Source organism: Trichoderma camerunense (genome assembly GCF_050948025.1).
Source record: "Trichoderma camerunense strain CBS 138272 chromosome Unknown V8C40scaffold_8, whole genome shotgun sequence".
Classification (NCBI taxonomy): domain Eukaryota; kingdom Fungi; phylum Ascomycota; class Sordariomycetes; order Hypocreales; family Hypocreaceae; genus Trichoderma; species Trichoderma camerunense.
This window is the reverse complement of record NW_028145362.1, coordinates 1,505,837-1,527,721: the sequence shown is the minus strand read 5'-3', so window position 1 is coordinate 1,527,721 and position 21,885 is coordinate 1,505,837. Positions and strand designations below refer to the sequence as shown.

Genomic DNA, 21,885 nt, shown 5'->3' with positions numbered 1-21,885 from the left:
TAAAGGCGTTGGATGGCTGTTTGATGCATCATCACAGAGGTTTTGACAGCATTGGAGGTGTTGGTTGAGTCTTTGGAGTGAAGATGATCATGATTTTCGTATTTCGTATTTAGATTTAGATATATGACTCTTGATATGTAAATTACTATATATAATGCTGGGTTCAGATCATGTCCCATTCGCCTCGCTGGTACAACGACGATCGACTGAGCTTGAACACGTATAGCTCAATCTCTCCTCCTTCATCTCCTGAATCTGATCTACGCCATGATATCTCGTCCCCTTAGCCGACTTCCAAAGATTTTGCTCACCAGAACAATGGCCACGCAAGCAACTGGTCAGGGAAGAGCAGCCGCCACGAAAGACTGGTCGGCGGCCCAGTATCTCAAATTCGCTGAGCAGCGCACCCGGCCCTCGCGTGATCTTATTGCTCAAGTGCCTCTGGCATCGCCAACTCGCATTATCGACATTGGATGTGGTCCTGGCAATTCGACTGAAGTCCTTGCGAAACAATGGCCGGATGCACAAATTTCGGGCATGGATTCCTCTCCCGACATGATTGAAACGGCACGCAAGGCATTGCCTAACCTGGACTTTACTGTGGCGGATCTGGCAACTTATACGCCAGAGGGACCGGTTGACCTTCTCTTTTCCAATGCGGTCTTTCAGTGGATCAACTTTGAGGACAGAATCCCCATCATCAGCCGCCTGATTCAATCCCTCAAGCCTGGAGGTGTTTTTGCATTCCAAGTTCCCGACAACCACACCGAGAAATCTCATGAAGCCATGCGTGCAGTTGCCGAGAACGGTCCTTGGGCAGAGACCCTTGGACGTCTCAAGCCGGCACTGGGACCATTCCAGACGCCTATTGAGCTTTACAATGGATTAAAGCCCCTGTGTTCATCTATAGATGTTTGGCACACATACTACCAGCATCCTTTGGGTGGCCACCAAGAGATTGTTGAATGGGTCAAGGGCACGGGACTACGGCCCTTTATCGACCCGCTCAACCCTGAACAGAAGGAAGGATTTCTGGCAGCGTACTTGGAGAAGCTCAAGGAGCTTTATCCTTTGTGCGATGACGGATCAGTCTTGTTGCGATACCCGCGACTATTTTTCGTTGCTGTCCGCGCTTGAGTTCGGCACGAGCATTGTATCTATTTACACGAGTCTAATTTGATTCATACAAATACAGCTTTTAAAACGAACAATTTGCTAAACTTTGGCAAAAAATGAACGATTCTTTCGGAATCTGGCAACTGCCACGAGAGCCGTAGCTCCCAGTCCCATGCAGCCAGCGTATGTGATGGCAGGTCTGTATGCCTCGAATCCGCCCCCTGTTCCTCCGTAGGCATCGAGAAGGTATCCAGCTATTGGTGAACCCTGAAGTTATTAGCAAATTGAGTGTTGTATATATGGATATTGTGGATGAGTTGTGAAGACTTACCATGAGATATCCACCGCCCCAACCTGTAACAATCATGGCCATGGCCACAGACACTCTCTGAGATCCAAAAACATTGCCCACTACCGTAGGCATGGTGGAAAAGAAGCCGCCGTTAGCCGCTCCGTTGATAACAACGAAGACAATCAGCGGAGCCAGAGTTTTCGAAGCAGGCCATATCGCCAACATAGTAACGGCGTTGATCAACAGAGAAAACATTAATACGTTGAGAGCGCCAAATCTGTCACAAAGGAAGCCACAGAGAATCCTCCCTGCAGCGGATGAGAGATTGAAGCCCGCCAAGAGACCAGCACCAGTCGATGCAGACAGACCGACAGACCTGCTGTAGAGCGGAATGAAGAACGCGGGAACCAAGAGAGGAAAAGTTGCAATCGCGCCAGCGGTGAATATGATTACGAACCCGAGATCGCGGAAAAGACGCCTAAATACGTTATCAGCTTAGAAATTGAGTCTCTCAAAGAATTCGTCTCACCATTCGATAAAGCTTGCGGTTTTGACTGGCGATCTCTCTTTCACCAACCATGCCGCAGGGAGACCGGTGGCCAGCGTCACAAGTCCAAGAACTCGATACGCCCATGCAATTCCATGCCGCTGAATTACTGCATCCAAGAGAAAACTCGTAGTCGCTCCACCAAAGCCTCCTCCAGCGAATACGATGCCGTTTGCGAGCCCCCTCTTCCTGCTGAAATATTGTGCCGGGGTAGCGGATACAGCCATGAAACAGAGGCTCATCCCAAGACCGAGCGTAACGCCAGAGGTGATGAACAATCCCGCGAGGCTGGAAACTGCGAAGCTGCTCACTATCTCAGACATGCCGAGGAGGAAAATGCCCAGGATGGATGTTCGCTGTGCCCCAATTGCTCGGATGATGCGCGAATTGATAACAGCCAAGCAGGAGATGAGGGCAATGGCCAATGAACCAACATATGACAAGGTGGCGGGAGTTGAGAGTCCCTTTTCCACGAGAGCTCCTTGGAGTACACCCCAGCTATAGCCCATTCCTACAAACTACAATGAATGAATTCGTATCAGTGATGTATCTTTACCCAATCACGCACCATGTTGGAGATCCAGATATGTACTCACCCACCACGCGATGACGGCACAGGCACCCACGACGACCCAACCATAACCTCCATCTGGCACAGCCGAGTCTGCTAGACGAGAAGCCTCCAAGACATCGTCAGAGGATGAGGTTTGTGATTCATCAACGGGTGCATTGTTGTGAAACCGGTTATGTCCAGATGCGTTATTCTGTATGGGCAGCTCAACGAGCTCAACCGCAGTGGTCGTTGAAGTCGCCATTGTGATGAGAAATAGGATACAACAACTGTCTGTTTCTCACTAGGTTACAGATTTTATATCAACGACCAGCTGTTCTTTTTTTTTTTTGCTGATAATCGCTATAGGCCGTGGTGAATCATTAGGCCGAGCGGTCCACATCCTGGCACGCCCTCTGGTTGACAAGATTCGGAGACAAAAATTGGAGCAGCGTTGGTGGCGCTTCATGCCGGTATTGAATGAGCCGAGGACGGACACTTCAACGTTATCTATTCAAAAGCAACGAATAAACGCCTGCTGACTCATCTCTGGCCTGCGAGATTGCTCCTACGCTTTGGCATCGGCTGTGGGCTCAGATCCGGATATGGGATGTGTACACGTGTATATGGATGGATGGGTTACGTATTCTTATGACGATGAGCAGGCACTAAAAACTGTGAAGCAAACTGAATAAGATCACTCAATTGGTTATATTCTTTTCTTTTATTCATCTGCCTGTATTGGCATATTTTTGTACAAGGCCATCTTTGATGCCTGTCAAATTATGTCGCTAAAATGTTCACAGAAATGCAATCGTTAACTTTGCTCTCAACCCTGAAACGGAGTCTCGAAGGGCCTCTCTGCCTGGGGCGTAATGCGAGCAAGGTGTCGCCTCTGTCCGTTCTCCCAATCCACAAGGGCGCTGTGCTGGGTGACTCTGTTGTCCCAGACAACAACAGTCTTGTCCTCCCATTTAACACGAGCCTGGAAATCGGCTCCAAGAGCTAGATGGTCATACAAGAACTTGAGAATAGTATCGGACTCTTCCTTCTTCAGGCCAACAATGTCGCGAGTGACTACAAGGTGGAATGTTAGCTATCCGGATCATATGACAGTCCAGCTAGTGTTCAGGGTACACGAGACTTACACTGAGGGTTGACATAAATGGCCTTCTCTCCCGTAGCGGGGTGAGTTCGGATGATGGGGTGAGCATGAACGACGGGGTCTCGTCGCTTGATGCTGTTGCGAGCAGCGGCGGCGTTGACCTGCTCAATACCAGAGTGGGTGGCCTGGAGGCCGTGCAGACGCTCCTGGAAGAGAGGGCTGAGTCTCTTGTACGCCGTGACGGCATCAACGAAGATGGTGTCGCCTCCAGTCTCGGGCTTGTCGAGGATGTACAAGAAGGTGGTTCCAGGAGGCTGAGCCTCGTATGAAACGTCAGAGTGCCATGCCACAGAGCTGGTTCTGGTCTTGAAGTAGTCCAAGTGGCCCTTGTCGTTCACGCCACGGTGGACGAGATGAACCTCGGGGTAGTTCTCAGGGGAGCCGGATGTAGGGTGAATGTGGTGACGTCCAAAGTATGAGCCGAACTTGAGGGCGTCGGCAATGGGCAGATCAGCAAAGTCCTGGTCTCGGAAGGCTACAACCTTGCGCTTGGCGACGTAGTGAGCCAGCTCATCTTTGCCGGCGTCACTGAGAGAGGACAGCTGGATGCCTCTCACTTCGGAGCCAATGGAGGGAGTGAGCTCTGTGACCTTGACTCCGCTGGGAAGAAGATTGGGGTACGAGGTATCGGCATCCTTGCCGTGCTCGTAGTGCTCAAAAGGCGTGAGAGGAGGGTACTTCTGTTCTGGGTTCCATGTTGGGAGGTAGTGAGGGTACTGTACATGTCGTGTGAGTATAAAGGACCGTTACACCGTTCAATTTGACAGACTCACATGGGCAGCAGGGCCGCCAGCCTTGCCCTCCTCGGCGTCCTTGTCAATGTAGGTCAGGTCAATCTCCTTGTACTGTCCAAGGTCCAGCTTATAAACGGATGCCGGAACAGGGCCGTTGTTGCTGGTAGTGGTAGCAGTCTCAACCAATGCGGGAGCCATTTTGTATGAGATTTCAATGTCTTCTTCCTAATTCTTCACGAAAATAGTAAGACAATTCGCTTCCAGTGATCCGTTGGGCACTGTCCTTTTATACGTTTGCCCAACCTGCGTCTCTTCCCCTCTCTGTCGCGGCCCATCGGTCTCATTTCATCGGCATCGGGCGAACCCCACCCCCACAATGGCATGCATCGTGAACTCTATGGCGAATTGACGAATCATCCAATCATCCAGTATGAGACCTGTCTGATCTTCGGATTTACAATTTAGCAGATAAGTGATGTTAATTGGTACTTTTCCCAGCTGCAGATTTTGGAGGGCGCCACGGTATCGCACTACCGGAGATGATCTGTACGGTGTTGATGCTATTGATAGTGCGAATCACGCAATCCAGCTTATACAGTGTAATCGCTGCAGCAGTTGCACGACCACGAAGCACGCAATATACTTCCTTTTCTTGGCTGATTACGTTTACATGCTAAATCTTCAGCTATAGGCTCTTTCATTATCCCGATTGCGGCAGCGGGTCATCGCTAAACGGATCTCGTCATGTGTCTGATTGTTGACTGGCACTTGAGGTCCACAGAGCTGGGTTATCGCTTCTGTGTATGCGCTCCAAAGAGGAAAGTCAATTACAAATATCCCCTGAGATTTGAGCTATTTCTTGCGAGTAATCGTATTCAGCTAGAGGATTTGGGTGCGATAGAAACGCATCAGATCCCATGCAGCCTGAAGTTTGGTCATGAAGTAATGACGAAATACGGCATCTGCCGAGAGCCCGAGGGGTCGATGTTGCCTTCGATGTTCAAAGTTAATATCGTGGTGGTCTTGATCTAACTAAAGCTTATGCATATGACTCTTTTACGAGTAAAAGAAGAGTAAAACAAGATAGAAATAATACTCCCGTGATTGCCGCTCATTGAGGCCTAGCATCAATCGAGCTCCAAAGCCGCGAAACCGGAGTCATGCATTATCAAGCGGCAGGGAATCCTGTCGCATTGCGCAACGAATAACGTATATCTGGCTGAATTCTTAGTTCCTGTCTGATGGATCCCTTCATTACCTCATATAGCTAGAAGATGACGAACCTATCTAATCTTGACTGCGTATCAACATCTTCCCCAAGTGGTTTCATGTTGCTGCAGCTCTCAGCTGATATACCTGGAAGAGGAATAGATGGTGATGATTGTATCATATTAGTACTGGAAGCCGCAAGAGCAAGGAGTTCCCAAGCCGTTTAGGTTCATGATTTATATGCCTAGAGAGCTTCCATTAATACAACAAATCGCCCACAAAGTAAGTGTAGGCGTATGTGTAATGAAACGCCGTGAATGGATGCAGCTGACTTCATGTAAGCAGTAAAGAAAGCTCCAGTTCATTTACGGTTTTAAGCGGGAAATTAGACTTGTCTATGTGGCAGAAGCACACGCGACCGGTTAATTCAATGCATAATACCATTCAGCCACGCCTGTGATGATTGCATCAAACTTGCACTTTATCCACTATACTGTAGCCAACGTTTATCTCATTGGAGCACTGAGAAATGCACAACGGCCATAACTGCCCAACGCCGAATCATTAGTAGACACATATTACTCGCTAAGAACAAATATGCGTCTAACTTTCGGAAGAGCTCATAGAGATCATTATAAACTTGTGTGAAGGGCGCGTGGGTAACTCCTGTCATAAGTTACTTTTGGGTTCATGCGTGAAGTGATTACAGCAAGGTCCTGTTGGGAGTTCAAAGCGCGCCTGGCGGTGTTAACTATAATGTAAACGACGTCACGTATGCTCAGTCTTTACGGCGCTTTTGTACTTGAGTGAGACATTCGTGGAGGCTTGATAAATTGCGTATTACCTTATCTTATTGAGTTAGAAGCTTTTCTTGTACCTATTATCTGAGAATTCCCTGCTCCCTTATTGGATGGACCTTCACTTTTCATAAGGCATACAGACTTTCTATCTCACTAGAGCAATGTGATTCCAGCACCAAAGGCTCGAATATGGGTTACTTGTGCCTTGTTAAAAAACTGGACATGGCGCACAGAGCCTGTCTTCACATTGGTCTTTGATAACCAAGGGCGCAGTCAAATCTGCCGGACAAGTAGCTTCAAAGATCTTCTTACTGATAGACCGGATGTATGTATGTAGATAGATATCACCTGGTACATTGAAGAAGTTTGTGAGTGGGAATCGTTGAATAAGAGGTTCTGACAAGCTAAAGAGAGATAGGTCATATTACCAAGAAGATGATTCCATCATTTAGTATGTTCAATAGTAGCTGACAAACGCTTTCTCGAGCTAATCATCATTACCATTCGGCTGTGGTATTGCGCTGTGAGTTCTTTTGTAATCGTCGGCATCTGTGCGTATAAGAGGTGAGTAATAGGTCATCTTTACCACTGCTATCTATTCGTATTGACTACACCGGGGCGTTTGCCATATGCGTCGAGTTAAGCTTAAATTAAGATGATTGGTAGCTGAGTTGAACATAACTACATGGATTTTGTAAGTTGATTCCATACCATCTATGTTTGACTCAGTATTGATTAACTGTTTTAGGTTGTTTGCCTTACGCCACTGTTTGGGTGTACGTGCTCGATTGGTGATAGGGTTCGATGTAGAATACGCAATTAAGTTGCCTGTAGCTGCTTCTTGCTGAGACTAAGTGTTGAGTTAGCAGGATCACCGCATGTTAGCCTAGTTACTGAGAAATTGAGCGAATGAAAACCCGTAGAAGGTATGCTTGTGTGATGTCGCGCTTACGCGTATCAAAATAGCATTTTCCTATATCGGCTTTTCTTCCTACATGAGTACAATCCTCAATAGGAAAATCACTGCACCGTGACCATTTTGGGTGTTAAGATTCATTCCCTCTACTACAAATTCTAAATTATAAGCAAACACTTGTGTGCCCACTGCTAGCCATATGAAGCAAGTATACAGATCTTCAAATTGCTGTTTTCATCTACCCACAGATGCAAAATTATATATATACTTGCTAAATATCCTTCTTCTACAGCTCATTGACTTTTGCATTGTATATCATTAAAAGACATCTCAACAAACCTGCAAAAGCAACTAATCTCACTATTGAACAGTGGACACAAGAGACTGGATTATCGGAAGAGGATATGGAGCACAAAATAGGAACTTCGACAGCACCAGGTGATCCGTCCCTGCTAACTTTCCGTCAGAACTTTTCCGCATGGTGGAGAATTTACCAGAACTGCGGGACTAAACTTGGACTCTGCAAAAGGGACTACAACCTCTTGGACGAGATTTATCCAGGAAGGATCAGAAGTTTGAAGCAGTGGATGGAGAAAGTGGGTTACGGTGGTGATGCTACACGTACTTTTGAGGCTGGTATACCATGGGGCATGTAAAATATGAATACCACTGGGGGCTAATAGCAGCGTGAATGAGAATCTGATTCAGCCGATTTATGTTATTCCCAGTTCTTCATCTTCGGAAACAGCTATATGCATACACAAATCTCTCCATGAGAGCCATCTCTAATGGTCTGCAAAAAGCGTGCCATTGAGATACTTGAGACCAGTATCCACCGCCACAGTAACTACCCTCTTTCCAGGACCCAGCTCCTTGGCTAGCTGAATTGCGGCAACAATATTGATCCCAGTTGAAGTTCCAACAAGCAGCCCTTCTTCTTTAGCAAGGCGGCGACACATGTCTCGAGCCTCTGCTTCAGGAATAGCACGAACTTCGTCGTATAATCGCTGATCCAGATGCGGCGGGATAATTCCAGAGCCGATGCCTTCGACGGTGTGACTTCCTTTCTCACCCTTGGTGAGCATCGGTGATTCCGCAGGCTCCAGTATTACTATTTTGGCATGAGGTTGCTTTGCTCGTAAAACACCTGCTACTCCTGTGGCCATGCCGGCGGTACCAACGGCACCACAGAAGGCGTCGATGCCATCGCTGAACTGCTCAACAAGCTCGTGTCCGATCTCCCCATAACCGACAAGTGCGTCGTTGTTATGGAACTGGTTGGTATAATAATAGCCGTCTGCCTGGCTAATTTCCTCCGCACGGCGTTTCAAAGAGGGAATCAGGTCAGCGGTGACCTTTCCGCCAACGCTCGGTACAATGTCGACTTCTGCTCCTAGTGCGGCCATTGTGCGTAACTTTTCGACGGAAAAGGCGTCGGAACAGACAACCAAGAAGCGATATCCTTTGATAGCAGATATGAGGGCTAGAGATGATCCTGTACTACCGCCTGTGGCTTCAACGATGGTCATGCCAGCTTTCAAGTCTCCCCGTCGCTCTGCCTCTTCTACCATGGACCTTGCCATACGATCCTTGTAGCTCCCGGTTGGATTAAAGTATTCCAGCTTGACAAAAACTTCTGCAGCATCCTTTGGGACAACATTATTGAGGCGAACCACCGGGGTGTTGCCGATTGCGCCCAAGATGCTGTTGACTGGTTTTGGGAGAGTCGAACTCATGGTGAAAGAAGAGAAAAAGTTACCAAAAGTGAGCAAAGTGAAAGCTGGTGTTGCGACGTGGGTATGTAAATATATACCATTGATGAAAAAGCAGCACAACTGAGAGACGATACATGGATGACTCTGATCCCATCAATGTATCGGAGATTTGAGAAAGCCAAGTATTATGCTTGACACAACTGAGGAGCCTACTTCTATCCACTATTCAGACTACCTTCTGCACAGCGCCCTACTCATGACATTGACACCACTATCGCGTTATATATACTTAAATTCATTAGTTCGTTCTCAAATAAATGTTGACATTCCACTGTCAAATTTGGCGCCCTTTGTTGTCCAGGAGTCTTGGGCGGGATATATCCGTGTTCAGCGAAGTGTCATTTCACGACCACCGCTAATATATTGTGCTGAAGTGCAAATAAAGACGAAGCAACGGAGTAGAACACAATTAGCTTATTGAACAGCGAAGCGCACACTGAATTGAGCATAGCATTAGCGCCCTCTACATTTTCATTCCACTTGACATGTGTCATTCGTCCTTAGTCCCCGCCCATCGGAACAAAACAGAGTCATGGCATATGACTCCAACCGAGGCCGAGTCGATAACATGCGCGGTAGAAGCTTTAACCTAATTATCATTCGCTGCGAGAAATCCTGAATTCCGAAGGGCCTGTACAAAAACGTTGATTTGCTTTCGCTGAGCCGACACAAGGCGCGATCGGTAAAGAAGAAAAATCTGCATTATGTATTAAACTATTATATGTTAAATGGTGAAACTGCTTTGCAGTCATAGCTTCATTATGTATTACGTCGTTGTATCTTTATGTCGTATTTGGTGAAGATGATTAAGTGGAATCAAATTGCTGCTGGCCTCGTTCTTCCTTGTCAAGAGTCAACTCTTCTGTGCCAAGAGAACTCAGTAGACCTAACCCACTAGCTCCCGTCATGGCGAAGAATATGGCTCTGAATGCATCTGAATATGTTTTCTGGATGACTAGGAGAGACTCAGCCGGTATATCAAGCGTTCTCAATTTTGGAATAAATCCAATTGCCATGTTCGCATCTCCGAGTTGTTGGAGCTCTGCTGGCAGAGTTGGGATAATCTTGGAAATAGATGGCTCAAAGACATTGCTGAAAATGGAGGAGCTAATAGCTAGGCCTACGAGCCCACCGAGCAATCGAAGAAACATCATGAGGCCAATTACAAGGCCAGTATCATCAATATTTGCCACACTAGCTTGTATCGGCAGCTGAGGCACCCGCAGGAGAGCGCCAACACCCCATCCCCACATGATGGGAATGCCGAAACCCATGGCCGTGGATGAAGATACGCTTAGTAGAGCCAGCAGTCCTGTTCCAAGAGTCACAAGGAACCACGAGATCCAGATACTCCATCTATAACCCTTGAGAGGGCCGACCAATGCAGCGGACGACCCAGCAGCTAGAACACTAGCAACGCTTGTCGGAAGCAGAGTCAATGCAGAATGGATGAGAGTTTCATTCTTGACGGCTTGGTAGAAGAAAGGAAGATATTGCATCAGAGAAAATAGTATCATTCCATGAAAAAATGTGCCGATAAGTGTAGCCGATGCAGTTCGTGGATAGAAAAGGCGGTGCGGAATGATGGGCTTTAGTGGTTTGGACTCGTACCAAGCGAATACAAAAAGACCAAACGTCCCAATCAGGAACGGAAACAGAGTCTTACATGAGCTCCATGGATAAAGCGTTCCAGCCCAGCTTAATGGTAAGACGAATAGTGTGCAAGCTGATGTAAAAAGAGCAATGCCTATCCAATCCAGTTGCTTCGTCCTCTGTATCAAAGGGCTGTCTATCTTCTTTAGCTTGAGGCAAAAGAGCACGAGAGGGTACGCCACACCGAGGCATGGAAGGTTTATCCAGCCAATCCATCTCCAAGTAGCATACTGGCAGAGAAGTGCTCCAAGAGATGGGCCGAGAATGCTTCCCACTGCAGTTGGAATAGCCATAATTCCAAGGTAGGTCGGTCGCTCCTTGAGCACAGTCATATCAGCGACAATGATCTCGCCGAGGACATCCAAGCCTCCACCTCCCAAGCCCTGAAGCAGGCGTCCGACGATAATCGCTGGCATACTAGGTGCCAATCCGAACACAATGGATCCAACGGCAAAGAAGAAAAAGGCAAGTTGGAATAGACCTTTGCGGCCATAGATGTCGGATAAGCTTGTGTATAGTGGCTGCGTGATGACGGTGGCAAGGAGAAAGGCAATGCCAGCCCAGAACGATTGCAAGGTCGTGCCATGAAGCTGCTCTGCAATAGACTACAAGACGTAAGCAATTTGGTACCGAATGTCTGTGAATGCACCAGGTGCAACGTCCCAATGACAGCTATCTCTCTCGGTAGCTCCGGGTATATGCTAATAGATGAAACGGAATCAAGAGTTGCATACCGGTATTGCCACTGATAGGCCTGTAGAATCAAGAGAAAAGATAAAGACAACGATGTTGATGGCCAAAAAGGCGAGGTAAAAGTTGAGGGGCCTTTTCTCTCCTCTTTCTGCGATAGAACCCTCTTCATCGGCTAATTCGTTGGCCGCGTGTACACTCGCAGAAGTCTTTTCCGCGGTATTGATCGCATCGTCCGCCCCATCTTGGTTGATTGGAAATAATTCAATCTGCGGCTGGGCATCACCGCTTTGAATCATTGCTCAAACTTGCTGAGCACATGTACTCCGGAAGAGAAAAAAAGAAACTATCGCGTAGATTTGTTGTTTCGGGTGGTGCAGCATTGGATGCGGCGCTATTACTCAGTTCAAACGAACGAAACTGGTAGCTATCGGGCTGCAATTGGAGCCGTTCAAAACATTACAAGAGATCAAACGCTCTATAACGAGAGATATATCACAAATCGATTTATTGGAAGAAGAAGGATCTCAGGTGCCCCGAACCACTCGGACCAGCAAGACATCAGACGGCAAATTGCACGTGCGGTAAACAGGGTTCATTCTCCGAAGGAGCCAGACGGCTTGCAAAAAAACAGGGACCGCAAAAAGAAATACTATGCGCAGACAAGAGGGAGAATACGCTCGCTATTCTAGATGAGTTTAGTGTGGCGGGTACGTGCGGATTGCCTGTTTCTGTATGCCGACCAGTCCTCGATTCGCTCTTATTGTGCACGCCCTTTGGGAGCGTACGCGTACGTTCAATGGATCAACTCCAGTATTAAGTAGGAATTGGTGCTGAATACCGACTTTTGGCTTAACAGTCTACAAGGTTATATTAAGGTGTGCTATATATATATATATATATATATTACCCTCGTCTTCTATTCTATTCCTGTTATGTGCGCTCTAGATCAGCCTTGTCGCGCTCTGATCTCTTATTCTTCAGAGGCCTCCGATAATGAGTTTATTATGAAATGATACCACCAGCGTCCCTCGCGCCCTCAACTAAGCACTCATCCAACAAATCACCGAGCCCTCGACCAAGAAATACCGCAGAGGCAAGAGAATCAGTTAGGCAGAAGAACTCATCGACGCCGATGCAAAACGCGAGCAGCAAGATAAGTACCGGGTGAGATGACAGGAGACCGGGGAACCACTGCTCCGAGAAGTGGATCGCATCGCGGAGAAAATACAACTTTTCGGCTCCTGTAGCCCCCGCGGGGAAGCTATCTCCCACACTTGCTATAAGATCAGCTTCATAAGAGATCTGGGCTTCTATTCATCTGGACAGCATCTCACCAACACGCTGTGTAGAGCCAGGCAGGTCCAGTGACCCGTCCAAGGTTTTGATCCGGCTAGTTCATCAATAAAGGTCACTCCTCCCCATAGCAGCCGGGCAGCTCATGGACTAGTAGCAGTGAGAGTACCAAAAGGTGCGCTACGAGAGTAAAAATGCTCTGGACTATTCCGTTCTACAACGGAATTGGCGGCCAAAAGGTCAAAGGTTCTCCTGGGGAGGGAGTCGACACCGTATCCAACAGTGGCAATATAATCTACAACGTATTGAAGTCCATAATGGTCATCCTGAAGCTAGGAAGAGCCTTTAAAGTTCCGAAGTTGAACTTGTAGCACAATTTCTTTATTGAAGGCTGGAGAATTAATATGGCAAACTGAAGGGATGACAGTAATTACTCTTGGTCCTCACTTGGGCCATTATCGCCGATGTGTAGAGGTGCCGACATAAACTAGGACAATAAGAGGAAGGGAATATCGTAGATTTCAGAATTACTCACATCAGCACTCAAGGAGAGTTGTATGTCCTTGTTTTGCCATATTTCCGACTTCATCGTCTCGGTGACATGGTGTAGTTCGAAGATCGTATAGCAAGCCAAGAATGGCAAAGACCTATCGAAAGAAAACAATACACGAGCTAAACAAACCAAGTATCACAGACTGCAGGGACCTTTGTTTACTCAAACAAATAACTCATATTTGCATGTTATTTGTGACACAGGAACGCGGGTGTGTGACGATGCGCATAATCGAATCTTGAATGTCGGGCAGCCCCGTTCCCAACCCCCTTGTTGTTCTACCATACCCAGGCGGGTGCGGCCCGTACCGAATGCGAAAGTTCCGCAATGTGAGGTTTGATTGTGTGACGATTCATTTCCGAGCATATGACTAGTCAGTTATGGTATGTTGTACTCATATCGCGGAGCGTGGTTACACCATGAAATGTGGCGCTGTGTTATGATCTAGCAGTTGTAGGATGAGATAGACGGCTGCATATGAGTGTTCTCAGCTGAGTCCAGATTTACAAAGTTGGACTAAATACAATACTGAGATCTTTGTTATCTTTATGCATTATGTGAACCTACACAAAGATAAGGAGTCTGCTTGCCACGCCCTCTCTTTTCAGCTAAGGGATCGTGTGGCACATAAGCCGGCTCAACGGATACTTTTCGAATTCGGCGAGGGGGAAAACATATGCTAGATCTGTCAAAGCAGCTGTTCTCTTCGGCATTTTTATGGCCCTTGACAAATCCAGAATATGTTTGTTGCCTTACCGGAGCTCTGAAGAATAGATAGGCCAGAGGAGACTTGAAAATTAGAAGGCAAAAAAAGAGTAGTCTTCCGAAGAAGAACTCTAGCTGGACATGAGGGGAATTGAACCCCTGACCTTTCCCATGCGAAGGGAAAATCATACCCCTAGACCACACGCCCATTTTATTACATAATCTTTCGCTGAATTTTCTCATACGATTTCGCTGTGATTGCTGTCGAAGAGTTTGCCAAATCGTCAAAAAATGCAACAAAAAAACTGGACCCGAGGGGAATTGAACCCCTGACCTTTCACATGCGAAGCGAAAATCATACCCCTAGACCACGAGCCCAATTATATGTAAGAAAGACTGCAATAAGCTATTATACAGGTTACTTGCCATACTGTAGAACAAACCAAACTTGAATACAGCGCCGGCCAAACGATCCTGCTTATGAGATGCATGCTGTGAATAGCTACATGAGACTGATGGCATTGGGCTGAATAAATTGATCCGATGTTGAATAGATTCATACTTTGGCTCGGAAAGCAACACAGTTGTCGATTAATCAAGTCACCGGGGGGAAATCTTCAGAAACGCCCAGAGATTGCGTATATTAATCCTACCCGGCATATTTACCTAAAAGATAGAGGGAGAAAATATATTTCTAATATCTCGACTAAAGTAAATTGAAATACAAACTACCTATACCTTTAGTCTCCATCATCCGTATATTCCGATGCACCAACCACAAGTCCCTTCATAACTAAGCAAATGAGCTCTTGATGAACGCCGCCACACGTTCGGTGTTCTTACCCTTGTGTAACATGGTAAAGTGGTTTGCATCCTGTATACGTTTAATGTTGAGGTTCTTCTCCCCCAGCAAAACATCCCAATTGTTACCGCCAAAGTTGGTTCGCTGCTCAAGCAACCACCGCATTTCTCGGGGATCATCATCTCTATACTCTGGGCGTTCAGTCGTGTTTTTGCACACACCATCTTCAGCCCAGAGAATAAAGGTCTTCGGCGCCGGCGCTTTACCATCGACTGCTTTCTCCCAGGGGACTGGCTTCCACTCATCAAGAGCATCGATAAACGCAAGGAAATGCGCAAGAAGCCAATCCGGTGCTTTACCGGAACCGAAAAGCCCCAGGCCGTTGATAAAATCGAACAGCCGTGCGGGTAGCTTCTCTAGACCAATAGGGTTGGGAGAGTCGAGGAGGATAAGACGCTGGACGGTTTCACCTTCGCGAGTAAATTGAATTGCCGCTTCATAAGCACAGATGCCGCCTGCAGACCATCCACCTACGTTGTATGGCCCATGAGGTATTCTGCGTCTAATTTCTTGGACGTACAGCGACGCAAGACCTTTGAGACCAAATGTCACTAGTTTCTCGGCATCTTTGAGCCATGGGCAGTTGAGACCGTACACACAGACGTCTTTGCCAATTGCATCGATGGGTCCGTATGAAGTTGCGGAACCAGAACCGTCTGGGAAGAGGAACAGAATATAGGTCGCGGTCTTGGGGCTGCCTTGTAGGAGCGTTGAAGTTGCGCGATACTTCTGCAATTCTGCGGACATCTTTGGCATGACTTCGTCCACGACTTGCGCGACTTCTTGCACAATTTCTTGTTCAAGCTCTTGTTGGAAAAGGTACTGGAAGGATTCAAAAGTGGGATGAGAGATGAAAAAGTCATCCTCCAACTCGAGTTCCAACTCTTCGCGGAGACGGCCGAGCACAGTCAGTGACATGAGTGAGTCCATGCCCAATTCACCAAGATCGGCGCCATTCATGATCTCGCTCGCAGACACTCCAATCTCTTCAGCTAAGATAGCCGCCATATCTTTGCCCATACTGGTAGACATAGACTCTCGCTGACTTCGAGCTGGAGGGGTTGTGGCATTGCTAATTGATCCAAAAGGCTCACTGGTGGGGGACATGGTGTCAAATACGCTTGACTGTTCAGAAGAGTCATCTGATGAGGACGTGTTGAAGCCAAGATGAGCAGCAAAATCTGCGAGTGTTGGACAGGTTTCGAAGACAGACGAAGGAACATCTATATCAAGTTCCTCGCGGAGTCGACCAGAAATGTTGAGAGAAAGAAGTGAGTCAACCCCATAATCTGTAAAGTCAAGATCATCTTGAACACTGGCCAGAGGAATACCAATCTCCTCGGCCACGATCTTGCGAACAGCCTGCATAGGATCCCTTGCAGCAGAAGCCGATTTCAAAGCCGCATCGAGCTTCATAGGCTCAATCTGGCCATTACCAACAGCGCGGCTCAGAGGTTCCGCAATTGCCGCTGTCTTAGGCATCTTAGGCACTTCTTTAACAGCAGCAGTGGTGAGGCACGTAGTGACTTGAGGCTCGTTTGCTGCCTTTGGCGGCGGCATTGCGCTGTCGAGCACCTTTCGGGAAATACCTTGGAACTACGCAAGTTAGTGATGGAAGATGAAACGTTTAGTGAGTGATGGCCAGCTTACCTTAATATTACCGCAAACGCCAACGATGCCTTCATCGTCGAAAATGTATACATCACCTGCATAGATGGTGCCTTCATAAGGCCGCATCCTGACATATGTACGATACGTCTTGTCTTTGTGGAACTTTTTCACGGTTCTGAAAGTATCCCAGCCATGGTTGATATACACTTGGTCCTTGGGAGTCTTTGAATGTCCGTTCATCAAGAACCCGGCAAGGTGACCGCAGCAGTCTACCCACATGGGGTTGCAACGGAAGTTACCCTCATCGACTTGGAACCGAACCAGAGCGGTCGCTTCAAAATCATCGGCATTGATAATGGCTTCCTGCATTCCTTTATAAGCATTGCTGTAATCAACCAAGCTGGAAAAGAGCTTGTAAATGACACCAGAAGAGAGGCGGCTGTTGAGACCTGCATCCGCCTTCTCTTTGAGCCAATCGATGCTTCTCTCCACATAATATTGAGGGCTCTCCCAATTCTGGAGCCAGACCTTGGGCTGACCAAAGTAAAGTGTGCTTTTAGCATGGTCGACAGTCTTGGTTCCCTTAGCATTGACACTATAGATAGACATGATTGCGGTATCGCTACCATTCATGTCGTGCTTGATGTCAATCCTGAGGAGCATTTGAGGGCCTTCTTTGTGAACCAGAGGCTTATTGATGACCATCTTCTGGACATCTACCGCGTAATCCTTGAGATCCATGCGATATTTCTCGAGGACATACATGCCCAACGTAACTCCGAAATCTGTGTACAATGACTGTGCAGAAGTGTCAGACAGGAACCTTTAAAACTATTAGATAAAAACTTACCGATGAGCAAACGCGATTGCCATTAACAACGTGGCCATATACCACTTCGTGTAGCTGCTCGCTCGTGAATTCACACTCCGCAGTGATGGTAAGCTTTCCATTGTCTACACCTTCACTAACAATTCTATGCACTGAAGCAGTGGAGAAAGTAGATGTGGGTGCTGGCAATGGAGCAGCCTCAATTTGTAGAGGAGGATCACCTCTTGTGAGTAACCAATCATACACATACTCAATCCAGTATCTCTTGTTGTCCCAGCTGTAAGCGGGCAGTCGCAGGACTTCTTTGCAGGCTTCAAAGTCATGGTGGAATTCATCCCATGCGATAGCTAACCCTTGACCATACAAAGTTGAGAGAGTTGAAGAGAGAGTCTGCCATCCATCTTTGTTACGCATCAAAGATGGGACAGCAATGATTTCTTGCCCCAAATTGGCCTTCATCATAGCTGCACACACTGTGTGCGGGCCGAGCTCAATCCAGACTGTCTTGTCAGAGACCAAGCAATCATCTCTGGCCGATTGAAGGACATCGCGGAAGTTCACGGCCTCCCTACAGTGACGGCTGATATGCTTGGCATCAAAGAAAGGTGTCTCACCAACAAGGGAGGTCTTGGCTAAGAGAGGACAGCCGATTGGTACTCTTGCAGGATGGAATGTAACGTGAGAAGCAATTTTTTCAAGCTCCTCCAGTACAGGGTCAACCTGAGCTGAATGGAACGCAAACGGAACATTGACTTTTGTCGCTTTGACACCATCGGCCGCAAGCTTCTGAGAGAGGCTTTCGATGTCATCGACTCGGCCACTGACAACAGTATCTTGGGGCCCGTTCACGCAGGCGATGTCAAAGATACTTGTGTCTAGGTATGCCTGAACTTGATCGACACTGCTTCGAATTGCCAGCATAGCGTGGCTTCCCTTGGTGCATTTGTCTTGCAGAAGGCGAGCCCTCATACCAACCAAATAGATGGTATCACTTGCCGTGAGAACACCAGCGGCCTTCAATGCGGCGTAGTGGCCTAGACTATGGCCGAGCACGTAGGTTGGCTTCATACCCAATGATTCCCAGAGACTTGCAAGTGCCATCTGAACACAGGTAGTACCGAGCTGGATAATAATGGGCTCAAGGTCATCAATATCGACAGACCCATCGATCAGTGGCATAATTGATGGGAATCCGTGTCGCTGTGCCAACATATCGTAGGAGCTGATCTCGTCACGGAAGGTTGCAAATTGTAGCAGATGCTTGCCCATGGCGCTATACTGCGATCCTTGACCGCTGAAGACAAAGGCGACAGGTGCTTCCGGAGAACGTTTGTAACTATCCTTCTTCACCTCGTCATTCAAGGCGTCTAGGAGCTGCTCACTGCTTGCAGCCGTGATTGCAACACGGAAGGGATGATGCATACGCCGAGCTGTGGTTGTATAAGCAAGCTTGCTCAGGAAGCCATCTGTGGACATGTTCTGCTGCACGTAGGCTCTCATCTTCTGGATATTTCCTTTGAGAGATGGAATGGATTTGGCAGATATAGTCACCACATGGGCAGTCCGAGGATCCTGCAGTGAGCTCCTAGTGAGTTCTGGATAGTCTTCCAGAATCAGTGCAGTGTTGCCGCCAGCTGCAGAAAAGTTGTTGACAAAGGTGCGGCGGATATTGTTAAACTCCGCTCGTCTCTTCCACTCTGTGGGCTTGAAAGCAATATGGACGTTGCGTTCTTTCAGATCAGTCGGAAACTTGTGATTGATCTTGCCCTTGATGCCGCAATGGGGTGGAATCATGTTCTTCTCCATCATCATCAGAACCTTGATCAGTGCCGTCACACCAGATGCAGATTCAGAGTGACCGACGTTTGCCTTTGTTGAGCCCAAATGAAGGCTCTCATGCGGCAGTCGCTTTGTCGATGGAGCAAAGCAGCTAAGAACAGAAGACATCTCAGTTGCATCACCGGCTTGGGTTCCGGTGCCATGCATCTCGATGTAGCTGACTTCATGAGGATGGACGCCAGTCTCACTCAGTAGCTTGGAGAAAATCTCCTCTTGAGCGCCGCAGTGTGGTCTGGTAATTGACACCGATTCAGCAGAGTGATTGGTAAGAGCGCCGAGAATGACTCCCAGGATGGGATCATGGTCTGCAATGGCATCATCCAGCCTCTTCAGAACAACAGTACCGACGGCGTCTGCTCGGCAGTAACCGTCAGCTGCATCGTCAAAGGTGTTGCAGTTGCCTGTTGCTGAGAGGAAATGGCCGCGATCCAGCCCTGCAAAGCTGTCGGGGTTTGACATGACATTTGTGCCACCGGCAATGGCCATATCACATTCATTGCGCCAGATAGAATTGCAAGCTAAGTGAATAGCTGCAAGACTAGATGAGCATGCAGTGTCGACACTGACTGATGGGCCGCAATACTTGAAGAAATAATTGATCTTTCCTGGTGTAAAGGCTCGGTTCCCACCTGGGATGAAATAAGTATCGACATTCTGGCCACAGCTAACTTCTCTGTAGTCGTCACTGGTCATGCCGTAGAAGACTCCAACACGGTCTCGTTGAGTCGATGGTGTTCTGTCAGCAACAACACCTGCCATCTCAAGAGCCTCGTAAGCGGTTGCTAAGGCTAAACGCTGTCCAGGGTCGGATTGTTCTGCTTCTTTGGGAGAGATGTTGAAGAACTTTGCGTCAAACAACCCTGGCTCGTTAATCCAGCATCCATGATTGATCTTGCTTGTGTTCTTCTTTTTCCCGGTGGGATCATAGTACATCTCTCCATTGTACCTGTCTGGTGGTACAGGCCGATGAACGTCAAGCCCTTGGTAAAGAAGGTCCCAGAACGATTCAATATCTGCAGATTCTGGGAATCTTCCAGACATGCCGATGATGGCAATCTTAGACTCGCTGTGTTTAGCAGAGTTTCGGGCAGTTGGCTCAGGGCCTGCCGCGATGGCTTCCATGATACTGTCAACTACCACGACTTTTTTCGACACCGCAGGTTCAAATGACGTTTTGAGACTCTGACAAAAGTTGGTTGAGATTTGGAACAAGGCGCATTGACTCATTGAGCCTGTTGTAAGCACTTGCTGTATGTTTCCAGCTGCCTCTCCAAGGTCCAGCGGTAGGATGAGAATACCCTCAACAGCATGGTAAAGCAAGTCCTTGAATTTCTTCTCACTGGGAGACTTGCGGCTAAATGAGCTGGAAATGAAAGATATTTTACCGGATAAGTCGCTGACCGATCCAACCCCTTGGAGAATGTGTTCAACATCCTCGACAGTGAAAATGTGCGGCGCGTGAAACGGTGCGTGCACAGCGATAGGGGAAAACTTCAACGTCTCTCCTAATTGCGAAGACTTCAGGAAGTGCTGCACAATTGCTGGTGGTCCACTGACAGTCCAAGAATTTTGGCCCCTGGCGCTGACATAGGGCGAGGAGAGTGGTGGGATGTTCTGTTTGCACGCATTTAGTACATATTGGCCACCATATTAACACCACGGTATTAACTCACGGCTTTCTCTCTGTAGGACGCAATAGCCTTTTCAGCTAGTTCCAGCGGAAATTGTGACTCCGAAACAACGTATGACCAAGACGAGGTACTACCAGATTCCGGACGTCCGAACAAGGCTGCCGTTCGAGCAACTAGGAGGCCAACTCTAAGCGACACCCGAACGGCGTCGACACCTGTCTGCACTAGCTCACTGAGAGACTTTGACGAAGAAATTGCGGCTGCGGTTAATGCTCCGATGCATAATCCAGAGACGTAGCTGTTCGAACTGGTTGGATACGCGTGTTGGTCATCTCCAAAGTAGCTACGCGTTGTAAGCAGTCTGGCCGCACTAGCATGAGCAAAGAGAACGTCTTACTTGATGAAGCAACAGATCTGGTAAATAGTTGCCAAAGTGCTTTCAAATGCTGCGTTCTTCTCCTTCTTGTTCTTGATCCCTCGAGCTACAAGGTTTTGTATGCTGGAAAAAGCAGGAAACGACTGGCGCTCCGCAGCGGTAAGCTGAGCTATTTCATGTCTGAGGACGTAGTTGGCTTGCTCAATGAAAGACGTCAAGTAAGGGTTGTTCTTCTTCAGAAGAAGCAGCTGTAAGTTCGACAAGCTGCAGCTACTCTGATCTCCAAACACGAATACCTGAACAGCGTCAGTGCTGGTGCTCGGTCCGCTGATGGTCATGCTCTCCATGGCGGAAGTTGAATCTAACATCACGTCCGTCCGAAGAGCATAAGCCTAGCAAGCAGAAGAATGAAAACAGAGGGATTAATCAGCTGTTTTTAATTTTCCTTCCGACGTATGACTTAAGTACTACGAAGGGGTAACACAATGTCTTTGTCACACATGATAATGTTTCCGAAGTGACCTCATAGAGCTATCATAAAAGGTAGCCACGACCGTTTTCAGAATGAGGAATCAGAAGAGCCGAGAGCTCGAAACTTTATTATCGGGAACGGGTTTAGTACACGGACTGGCATAGCGAATCACATCCAAATCTCAAGGCTAATATTGTTGAGGGACGTACTCGATCGATGGGGATCGAAGCGATGGGGATCGAATCGTACCTCGTATCTCCATGT

General features: G+C 47.7%; 6 protein-coding genes and 2 non-coding genes across 8 annotated transcripts; 1 reads left to right on the top strand and 7 right to left on the bottom strand.

Annotated features, from left to right (window-relative positions):
- Positions 1 to 25: 25 nt before the first annotated feature.
- V8C40DRAFT_244619 (S-adenosyl-L-methionine-dependent methyltransferase) lies at positions 26 to 1,347 on the top strand. Its single transcript, XM_083215699.1, has one exon. It carries the CDS (start codon positions 268 to 270, stop codon positions 1,135 to 1,137), a length of 870 nt encoding a protein of 289 aa, XP_083073893.1. The 5' UTR covers positions 26 to 267; the 3' UTR covers positions 1,138 to 1,347.
- V8C40DRAFT_244617 (major facilitator superfamily domain-containing protein) lies at positions 1,094 to 2,973 on the bottom strand. The gene is made up of 4 exons (XM_083215698.1): positions 2,552 to 2,973; positions 1,938 to 2,473; positions 1,448 to 1,886; positions 1,094 to 1,383 (listed from the first exon to the last, which is right to left on the bottom strand). Exons 1-4 carry the CDS (start codon positions 2,768 to 2,770, stop codon positions 1,216 to 1,218), a joined length of 1,362 nt encoding a protein of 453 aa, XP_083073892.1. The 5' UTR covers positions 2,771 to 2,973; the 3' UTR covers positions 1,094 to 1,215.
- A 239-nt stretch (positions 2,974 to 3,212) lies between these two features.
- Positions 3,213 to 4,665, bottom strand: V8C40DRAFT_244616 (TauD/TfdA dioxygenase family protein). Its single transcript, XM_083215697.1, has 3 exons — positions 4,444 to 4,665; positions 3,654 to 4,386; positions 3,213 to 3,582 (listed from the first exon to the last, which is right to left on the bottom strand). Exons 1-3 carry the CDS (start codon positions 4,600 to 4,602, stop codon positions 3,335 to 3,337), a joined length of 1,140 nt encoding a protein of 379 aa, XP_083073891.1. The 5' UTR covers positions 4,603 to 4,665; the 3' UTR covers positions 3,213 to 3,334.
- Positions 4,666 to 8,039: 3,374 nt separating this feature from the next.
- On the bottom strand, positions 8,040 to 9,202 carry V8C40DRAFT_244612 (cysteine synthase). The gene has a single exon (XM_083215696.1). It carries the CDS (start codon positions 9,063 to 9,065, stop codon positions 8,115 to 8,117), a length of 951 nt encoding a protein of 316 aa, XP_083073890.1. The 5' UTR covers positions 9,066 to 9,202; the 3' UTR covers positions 8,040 to 8,114.
- V8C40DRAFT_244611 (major facilitator superfamily domain-containing protein) lies at positions 9,196 to 12,041 on the bottom strand. The gene is made up of 2 exons (XM_083215695.1): positions 11,492 to 12,041; positions 9,196 to 11,362 (listed from the first exon to the last, which is right to left on the bottom strand). Exons 1-2 carry the CDS (start codon positions 11,744 to 11,746, stop codon positions 9,911 to 9,913), a joined length of 1,707 nt encoding a protein of 568 aa, XP_083073889.1. The 5' UTR covers positions 11,747 to 12,041; the 3' UTR covers positions 9,196 to 9,910.
- A 2,096-nt stretch (positions 12,042 to 14,137) lies between these two features.
- Positions 14,138 to 14,209, bottom strand: V8C40DRAFT_t112. Its single transcript has one exon. It is a non-coding gene; the product is annotated as a tRNA-Ala (tRNA).
- Positions 14,210 to 14,307: 98 nt separating this feature from the next.
- V8C40DRAFT_t111 lies at positions 14,308 to 14,379 on the bottom strand. Its single transcript has one exon. It is a non-coding gene; the product is annotated as a tRNA-Ala (tRNA).
- A 349-nt stretch (positions 14,380 to 14,728) lies between these two features.
- On the bottom strand, positions 14,729 to 21,496 carry V8C40DRAFT_287308 (polyketide synthase; the record flags this gene model as incomplete). Its single annotated transcript, XM_083222699.1, has 5 exons — positions 14,729 to 16,459; positions 16,514 to 17,272; positions 17,325 to 20,756; positions 20,816 to 21,116; positions 21,171 to 21,496. The coding sequence occupies 5 exons, from the start codon at positions 21,494 to 21,496 to the stop codon at positions 14,795 to 14,797; spliced, it is 6,483 nt and encodes a 2,160-aa protein (XP_083073888.1). The 3' UTR covers positions 14,729 to 14,794.
- Between the last annotated feature and the right edge of the window lie 389 nt (positions 21,497 to 21,885).